This window comes from Pundamilia nyererei, unplaced genomic scaffold (genome assembly GCF_000239375.1).
Source record: "Pundamilia nyererei isolate P.nyererei 1_Seehausen unplaced genomic scaffold, PunNye1.0 scaffold00479, whole genome shotgun sequence".
Lineage (NCBI taxonomy): Eukaryota > Metazoa > Chordata > Actinopteri > Cichliformes > Cichlidae > Pundamilia > Pundamilia nyererei.
In genome coordinates, this window is record NW_005187880.1 from 121,889 (window position 1) to 131,977 (window position 10,089).

General features: G+C 41.7%; 1 protein-coding gene across 1 annotated transcript in view; it reads right to left on the bottom strand.

Moving 5' to 3' along the window:
* Positions 1 to 3,486: 3,486 nt before the first annotated feature.
* The window catches only part of LOC102204964 (prostaglandin F2 receptor negative regulator), a 96,421-nt gene continuing 89,818 nt past the window's right edge, over positions 3,487 to 10,089 (bottom strand). Inside the window, exons 11-14 of the mRNA XM_005753928.2 lie at positions 8,186 to 8,372; positions 7,961 to 8,079; positions 7,784 to 7,834; positions 3,487 to 5,522 (exon numbers count right to left, since the gene is read on the bottom strand). Coding sequence (XP_005753985.1) covers positions 5,410 to 5,522; positions 7,784 to 7,834; positions 7,961 to 8,079; positions 8,186 to 8,372 — 470 coding nt within the window. The 3' untranslated portion in view covers positions 3,487 to 5,409. The remainder of the gene's footprint in view (positions 5,523 to 7,783; positions 7,835 to 7,960; positions 8,080 to 8,185; positions 8,373 to 10,089) is intronic.

Consider the following 10,089-nt stretch of genomic DNA (forward strand, 5'->3'; position numbering starts at 1 on the left):
GAAATGTGCCATCTCCAAAACGGCAGGAGTTTACAGCGGTGAACAAGAGCTAAATAATAAAAAAAAAACTATACCAAGGGAAGCTTTTATTTTTTTAGAAGTCACACACCCACACATATACACCACTGATCAAACTGGGAACAGAATGCTTTAAGTTGTGACAAGGCCACATTATCAATGATCCATAGGCGACATAGATGCAAACATACAGGAACTGGAAAATGGGTCAAATGGACCCTGAGAGAGAACAAGAGCATGTTAGCAAAACCACAGACAGCTCCAGAGCCACTCAATATGTCTTTCTTCTCTGCCCTCTCCACACGAGATGGAGATGAGAGAAAGGGTGGTGGTGAAAGAGGGAGAGAGATGGAACGAGAGATTGGCGTTAAAGAGGTGTAAAAGCCCCAGAGAGCGGCTGAGGTTCCAGCTCATCTGCATTTCTAATGAAGAGGGGGAGTGAAAGAGGGATCGGTGTGATGAGGAGAAATTAAGAGAAAGGGATGGAGAAGTGGTTAAAACAGCAGCAGCAGAGAGAGATGGGTGACAAATAGAGGAAAAAGTACAAACAGATGAATCCCATACGGCTAACAAGCCGATTGGAGACACACAAAGAACAACATGGAGGGAAGAGGGAGAGATATAGCCGTGGTCTAATGTTGAATTATAAAACATTTATTCTGCTAGAAGTTTTTATAGTTGCCTTTTTGGTTGTTTTTTTTTTTAAACCATGTTTTTGGGAGCACAGAAAAATCTGATTGATGGCTTGCCCACAGACGGAAAAGAAAACTAAATTGGCCCACATTTGTCACAAAGCTCGTAGCGGGAACGCTGATCACGACCACATCAGATCATCTGGAAAAAATTCAGCAGCCATTTAAAAGAAAGAGGGTAAATGTGGGCCAGCCAGGGACAACTGCAGGAAGTGTTGGCTTATTCATACACAATAAATCATCTCCAGCATGCAGCAACAGACGATACAAACACTGAAATGTGAGCAGCTTTAGGAAGAGGCACTCGCTGATCAAGAAGGTGGTTCTCAGTTGGGTTACTCATCCAGTACTGTACTAAAGTCTCTGGTCAAGCAGCCAGACTTTGTTGTTATTATTGAAAAATGATCTTGAGCAATAGTTTCTGAGGCTTTCTGAAGGTTTTCTTGGAAACTGGCTGATTTTTCACTCATTTTCAATGCGGTCCCTCTATCCGACCATTTTCAGAAGCGCTGCCAATGCAGTGAACGCAAACTTGGATAGAAAAACACACATTGGAACACCATCAGTCATGGATTGGCCTCCACAGAGCCTGGATCTCGACATTATTGGAGCAGTGTGGGATCATGTTGACGGAGAACAGAACAAAAGGCACAAACATCCAAAGAGCTTTGAATGTCCCTCAAGAAGCCAGGAGAACTATTCCTGAAGACTACTTAAATAAAGCTGCCGGCGAGAGTTCAGACTGTGCAGAAGAATAAAGGTGGTCACACCAAATATTGACCGACTCCGTTTGTGCCTTACATACTGTATTTCCATGTATGTTTACATATTTCAACAAATTCCTCCCATTTCCTTGGCAAAACATACAAGTATGTATCATAAACATAATCTATATCCAGATACCATAAGAAGAAGGGCACAAAACTTTTGCACAGTACCATATTTATGAATTAATAGCTTGTAATGGCAAACTCACTTCTTAGATGAATATTTAATTGAATGGTGGGAAACGGGGGACTGTAACTGACAACATGGTCGATTTTCCATTTGACAGACTGTGAGTCACTGTAGTGTCGTTTACAGGTGAGCCGCTCATGCTCTGCTTGTGTCCGAGTTTCAGACACACAGAAACAACCATATTTTGCTAGTATACACCCAACACTGCATCTGATTGGCAGTGACCCAGACTTTTTCTCTTTTTTTGTCTAGCCAGTGACAGAAAATGTATCCAATGCCGATGTGCCAAAACCGTAGGTTTAATGGCCACTTAAGACTGCTTCCAACAAATAGCTGATCATCCAGACTCCCAGGTTAAAATGCCATTTTTCCAGCATTAAAAACCGTTTTGGCTCCAATGGATAGTTCCCCCCCTCCTTCGTAAACAACTTTAGTTGGGGTTAAACCTTAAAATAGTCATGATAGTCATGTCTGTGCTCATAAAGAGCTGGAGTGAAGACAAGGGTAACCTAGGTGACAGATGGAACTGACCAATACCGAAATCATCCTCATGAAGCACCACACAATAAAATGAGACGATACAGAAACAACTGTCAGAATGAATACATCTTACAAATCTGTTTATTAAAAAACATCATCATGAGTCATCATACTAATTGCAATAAAATGACAAAATAAAAAGACACTGGGGAGGTCTTGCAGTGATGTAATCACATGATCAGGGATGTGTACTGATGCTACTTTTCTTGTTTAGGTCTTGTTCACTGGCACAGAGCGATATTGTTTACCTGTGAATGTGTAGGTGTGTGTATGTTAATGATAGTGGAAGAACCTGTTCTGAATACTGCACCAGTATAATCATGGAGAGGATTTAAGGAACCACACTGGAAGTTTCTGAAATAACCAGCCTCCTTAAGCCAAGCCAAAACACTCACCAGTGTTTTTCTAATTCCGGGAAGATGCATGTGGAAATGATGCAGACCACTGGTTTCGGTTTCAGTTAAAAGAAAAAATGTGATATGAAAACATTAACTCAGAAACACGGTGATGGGCATCTGTTTATTGTGACTGGATAATGGCGCCGCACTGGCTGCCTGAGTTAACAGTGTTTTAGTTCTGATTAAGAGTGAATAATAGAAGTTTAGCTTTCTGGGAGCTGTGACCCGACTACAGCCTCATATTGCTCGTAAAGTTGCTTAAAACTCTCTTTAAAACACATCAAACAAAGCCTGATTCAACCCCAGCCAGTTCAGGAGAAAACCGGCTGGCACATCATGCTAAAAACCCAACAGGCCCACTTGGATCCTGCTGGGTTTGGACACAAACTTCCTCATTTTCTGTGTGTGTGGTTGCTTCAAGTATGTGTGTGTTCCCACAGCAGTCGGCACGACACACCCGTCGTTGCAAGTTCATTCACTTGCGATAAAAACTAAACAGAGACTAAACAGATGTCAGCTGATGCGAGTTGGACACAGCTAACTTTGCCAGTTGGCTGATTATTGCAGATTATTGCAAGTTTCTTTTTGTTGTTGTTTATAGAAATACATTTTAGAGTTTTATCAAGCAGGTGCAAGGAAAACAGCAGGACTGTTGAAAAACCAGAACCTAAACATATCAAAGGAAAAATAATGCACGCGTTGGTTGTTGACACGTCTTGAACAACTGGAAGTTTACTGGTCTGTTTTTTAGCTACACTGTAGCTTCTTCATGGTGTGTAAAGGAACCACAAACAGCATAAAACATGGATGTAGCTGTTAGCTGTCTGTTTGGAAAAAGTGCCTTAAACCTGCATTCTATCTGAAGGCCACCAGATGGCGATAGATGTAGCAGCAAAATTGATTAATTAAAATTTAAAAATTATATTTTGTAACTTCTGGTCATGCTGTGTTTCATGGAACATTATCTGTGGAATGAACCACACGTCTCTTAGCTAATAAGTTGCCACTCCCAAGTTGTTAGCCAATAACGGTACAGGTTCACAGTTGGCCCCACCCTTCTTTGTCTCAACTATTTCTTCTTTTTTTTTTTTTTTTTTGCAATGAACACAGCAACAGTGGAAATGCTCATCTCAAGGCTTCAAAATGGTATTCCAGAAACCAGTGGATGACATCATAGTAGCTACGTCCATCTTTTATATTGTTTGTGAGGAGAACTGCTATCCTAGCTAAACCAAAAGTGACATAAAATGCTTAGCAACAATATCAGAGTCTCATTTATGTTGGTTATGCAAAATGGTTGGAAATGTTAAATATAGAGGGAAGAGTAAGTTCTTTCAGAGCAAACTGCTTCACTTCTGAACAAGCTAGGCTAGCATTTCCCCTCCTTTAGCCTTTATGCTAAGCTAACCAAGCTAAGCACGTTTCCCAAGTTATTCGACTATTCCTTTTATACCCAAAGCTAAGAAACATGCATCACTTTATTGAAAACTTCAAACCACGGAAGAAACCAAGTTCCTTACGTCACCCAAACTATTTTTGTCATTTTGTTCACAGTACGAACAAACTTGAGTCTGCCATAGCGAGGTGACAGCTAGCTTTTCAAATCTAGATGTAGGAAGCTTTGATGTGATCAAAATGTAACCGTGGGGGAGAAAAAAACCAAAAAAACCAAAAACAAATGCCTTGTGTTGCTCATGAATGACATCATACTGTTATTACAAAACAGTACATGCAACTCTTTGTCTCACATACTGTAGCACAGCACTCACACAGTGTACGAAACACACACAAGACCCGGGCAAAAATAACAGCTGGATACATTTTTGAATATTTATAAAAGAAGAGTGCTTGCTGTTGCCGCTCTGAGCAGCAGTTCAAGTGTTGATGTGGCAATACGAACCAAGCACGCCTCCATTAGTTCAAAATATTGGCACCATGTACAGTATATCTCACACACAAACACACTGCATATCTCTGTGTAAAGCTTAAAAATGTCTCATTTTTTTAAATCTCTGAATTTTCAAAAAACTAGAGTTGAGAATAAAGGTAAATATAGTCCAGGTGTTAAGGTGGGAATACTTTGGGGTGGTAGCGCAATGCCAGAACACCTTCAGCAGATGTTTCCCATGTGACTTAAGTAGGGATATATTATGTCTTTTAACCTTGTGCAGATTCATATTAAGTAATGGCACTCCAGTCTCGCCAACCCCAAAGAACCCATGAATTTTACGTGCTTCCCCAAAAAGAGATTATAGTGGGATTCACTGGTACGTTGCTTACTGGTTGCCTTGGCATCAGGATAAGTAAAAAAAAGAAAACCTAAAAAAGCATTTAGTCAGGCCTGAGCACTTCATTTGTTATCCCTAGTGGTTATAGAGGCAGCAGATCTGTTTACTGATCCCTTATTCCCAAGTGGCAGTGATGTCTCAGAAGTCTCCTGTTCCTCGGATATTAAGCTCTGGATCCCTCAGAGCTTCTTGTACGGCGGTGGTGTTGGCAGGGCACAAATTTATCTGCATAAAATTCTCTAGAAGTGCCACAAGATTTCTTCATAGAAACAGAAGTCTGAAAGGCTATTTTTTCCCCATTGGTGAGCGTGAAAGTCCCCTGCTCCTACACTGCAGAGTTGAAAAAAACAACAGTCCTGAGCACCTTTTAAAGCACTGCGAAAATGCGTTTTAATCCCAACGCCCGTCGCCCGGGAACAACTGGGTGTCCCAGAAATCGTCTATGGGCGTGTGTCTGTTATGCGTGTGGTGCTTCCTGTGAGCGCTGCAGTGTGAGGGCGCGGGGGAAAGTGTTTGTCAGTCCATCTCCAGGTCCATGAGTTTGTTGCGTGAGCGTGGAAGGTGTGCAGTGTTGCGGCAGCAGCACTGGGCGCAAACCAGACCCAGGACCAGAGAGAAGAGGCCGACACCTGGAAAAACCAGAACAGGCACCATGTTACCGACACCAATAAAACCATTCCAATCCAACGATTCTTAATGCTACCATTTCTATCGATGAAATTATTCATGAGTACCATTTTAACTAGTAATACAATAAAAGCGAATAACTTTAGCAACCTTCTAAAAACAGTGTCTTTAATGTTTTGGCCCTGTTCAGTGGCTAATATTAGTCTTCACACACTTCAAATTTACAGAAGAATAAGGTACTTTTGGTTGCTCCTTTATTTCACAAGGTACTGACTGATTTGCTACACATTTTATACCCTTTGTAAGTCCTTCCAGACACAGACTTCCCATTTTATCCAGGATTGAGTTTGGCCATTGAACAGGGACCTTTTGCATGCAAGCTGAATGCGTTAACCACTAAACCACAGCCCTGTACAAATCTGACAAAAGAATTTCTTGGCCAGTGCTGGGAAAAGGGACCGACTTCCGGAGGTAGAGAGCACATGACAGATAGCTTTAACTCTGATTAAGGTCTCATTACTCCAATCTTCTCTTGTCTGTTTAAGGCACTGGTTCAAGCGCCTAAAAGTTGACATGCAGGGATTCCCTCGTCTCCAGCTCATGTGGCACCGAGAAGACTACGGCTACGTCAGGACTACAATCACTTCTGTGGCAAAGCTGCTGCTAGCATTGCTGCAACAATCACTAATAAAAACACAGATTTTTATGTGAACAGCAAACACATCCTTGCTTTCCAAAATCCCCATCAGTGCTAATTAAGGCAAATTAAATTGTACTCTACTGACTATTTTGATTAAACTCTTGTCCGCAGTGCACGGACAACGCCAGCTATCAGAAATGTGTCCTAAATAGAGACGAACACCGTCAGCAAGCGAAGTGCAGTGCAGCACAAAAGAAAACACAAAAGAGTCTGTCGGCCAGCACTTTTAGCAAGGACGCCCTCGCTGACAGCAAGCATCAGTGAGCCGAGCTTTTCTCACTTTCCAGAGACATTTTTCTGCTGCGCTTGGCTACATTTAACATTTTCTTCATGCTAAGTCAACATTTTAGTTAGCCCTCTTTCAGAATCAGACAACAACAGCTTGTCATTCAGCACTGCAACAGCAACACAACACACTTTCATAAATGTCTACACACAATCCTATACACATAACACAAGAGGACGCTTTATAGAACAGTACAGGAGAACAAGGAAACCAGAAAGCTGTGATGTACTGTTTAGGTGCACAGCTAGTCAGCTGTCAAAGTCGAAGAAATACCGAATTGCACTCAGGAGTTGGTGATTTCTGCGTTTTTCCTCGTTTTCTGGCATAAACATACGGTCACAATAGTGGTTACTCATACTCAACACAAGCAAAGTGAAGAAGTAATTCCCATGGGCTAAAAGGCCAGGCTTTAGACTGGTCTAAACATTTTTTTCTACTTTTGGCTCTCAATGATATCATAGAGAGTCGCCTTCTGTTTGCAAAGGGTAGCCAATCAGAAGAAGGTTATTTTAAAAGAAGGCCAAATGTCACTAAAACACCTTGCTTTAGAGAGGATAGATTGAGGCGCTGCACCACCAAATACATAGGTGGTGGTGGTCAGAGGGCCCGGTGGCGCCAGTGTCCGGCAGCCTCGCCTCTGTCAGTGCGCCCCAGGGTGGCTGTGACTACATTGTAGCTTGCCATCACCAGTGTGTGAATGTGTGTGTGAATGGGTGGATGACAGGTTGTGTAAAGCGCTTTGGGGTCCTTAGGGACTAGAAAAGCGCTATACAAATACAGGCCATTTACCATTTACCATAAGGATTATTTTCTACTGTGAATCAAAGCTTCTCTGCTTGAGTCACAAATTTAAAAAAAAGTTTCCAGTGCTACCCCTCAGCTTTCTAGAAGATTTAGTGACCTCCCAGGTCTTGAGATCATCTTGAGGTCAAGGTCACTGGGACTCAAACTCGTCCGAGCTTTTTAAGAGATGCATCTATGGTATCAATTTGAATATCCTACGTCGCCTCATTATCGAATCGCACTAACTTGGGTGTCCGCGTTGCCTGTGACCTGACAACAATACCCCGTCAGCCTTTTGCGGCCGAGCGGTAAAAAGTACAAGTTCACTTAGAGGACTTGGAGATAATCAGGCATTACTGTGGAAAAATGAATCCATAATTAAATCTTAAATCCCTAAAAATATGTCATCTAGATGAAAGAAAAGGATATAGACAATTAAAGATTGCCTAAAGCAAAGTCTCTGAAGTACAACAAACATATAATGACTATATTACCCAGTGAGGCCGATGCACCATATAAGAGAGGTAACTTTAGGGAGTCCCAAACTGCAGAAGGAGAGAGGAAACAAGAGAATTGGTGTTACGTATAACAAAATAATGTACATATATCATAGACTTTTATGTTTCAATGTGTTCATGTTATAATGTAACTGCGTGTCTTTTGCACCACACCTGCAAATTTGACAGCGAGGAAGACTTTGGATGATGTCAGCTCTTGAGCTTCTGTCCAGGCTCCCGTTGAGGCCGACAGGTACCAGGGAGTGACTGAGCAGAAATACTCCCCGCTGTCACTGGAAACCACAGAGGACACAGGCTGTTGTGATGACGGTCATGGTGCTGTGCAAGTCTCTCAGCCAAAAAGGGATTAAACAGACAAATCATTCGTTTGCACCTCACCTGTCCTGAGTGCCAAATATGTTGAGCAGGTAGGTGTGTGTGTCTTTGCGCTCTATTGTAACGTCACTGGATGAATTACGGTTGATTTTTCTCACAACGCCAAAGCGGTCAACGCTGGCCACCTGGACCGACGCGGGTCCGCCGCGCAGCCGGGTGAAAAACCATTTCACCTCGTACGCCAGGTCGTCTGAGAGACACACAGAGACAAATTTAAGTGAAGCTGTGATGGACTTTTAAGATGTTTAGATGATTTTAACTAATAGACATCAATATATACGTTTTTTAGTATCTAAATAGTCTTGATGCATTCTCAATCATCCAAGTAAATCCCAAAAGGTTGATTCTGTTCATCTGGACGCAGCGTTTTCAGAAAAAGCTGCGTCCAGATGAACAGAATCAACCTTTTGGGATTTTAAATAGTTGAAGATACAAAATACGAACTTAAGGATAAAACCAGGTTCAAAGATCTTCGTTTTCTGGCATATTAGATCCAAAAGTTCTGTGCATTGTGTGTAAATATATTCAAAATACAGACAGAAGAAAATATACAAATTAGATATTAACTAATCATTCATACATATATTAGGAATGTGCAGTGCATCCATTGGACATACGTATATATGTCCAATGGGAAATGAATTGTCAAATAAAAACCAAAATGTGTTTTTTAACCATTTTATTTCCATGAAACTTGAAGGAGATAATGTGGAAATAAATATGCTTTTGCCTGTAGATTCTGACATTCAATAACTGCACTATTAGCTAAGTGTTGAAGCTCTGAACACCTTTAAAACCATTTTCTTAACCTATGCTGAAATTTGTGTAACTCGTTTGGTCTGTTTAGATGGGACACAGCTGGACTGCCAAACAAGGCTAAGCCCACTATGGACACACTTTGTACAACCTGAACACAGATCAGTATTATACAGGTTTTCTTTGGTGGTAATGTCTCAGTGAGTGCTTCCATTCAATACAAACCTGAGCGTTTATTTAACAATATCCGCACGTCGTGTTAACGTGCTTATACCAACCAATCCCATCGTCTCTCAAATACCTTCAACCTGAACATTACAAACTACAAAAGAAAGCTCAAAGGCAAAATACTGTATGTGCCAGTTAATAAAGAACATTAGAAGTGCCATTAAAAGATAGCGTTACTGCAGCGATGTGACACATTTGAAGCCAGTAAGAGATCAAGCGCAAACCAACGAGCTGTTTAGGAGAACAAAGTCGCTTTATTTGACAGAAGAGTCAGAGAAGGCACGGCAGCTGAAGTGTGTGTTACTGCCGCTGATCACGACACCCCAGCTCAGTTTTAAGTATTTCTTTAAGCCTTTAAGTCACTAACACTGGCTAACATCGACTTTAACCAGCCTAACACTTACAGAGAAGCGCTACTGTACCGACTTCATTGTAGAAACTGAGTGTTTTCTGAGGTCCAGCACAGCCCTAATTTCACTACGATAACAAACAGAAGAGAGGAGGAAATCTAGAAAGCAGAATAAATCCATTATCACCACATTATAAACGCCGGCGTTCCTTTTCCCACATTAAGATAAAAAGACAGGGAGACGGACACGCATCATAAAAGGGCGACAGCGATGACAAAAGAAATAAAAACGGGGACGAGAGTTTGATAGAATTCGTGATAATAGATGCAATCTTTGGAAAAGGGGGCGAGCGAGCTAATTATTTCAGAGAGAGCGAGAGAGCGAGGGAGAGGGGGAGAGAAGGGGAGAGAAGGGGAGAGAGAGGGAGCGAGCGTGAGAGACAGAAGCACAAACTAGTCATTAGTCTGTCAGAGAGAGAGAGAGCGAGCGAGACTATTAGCACTCTACCTCCCACACACACACACACACACACACACACACACACACACACACACACACACACACACACACACA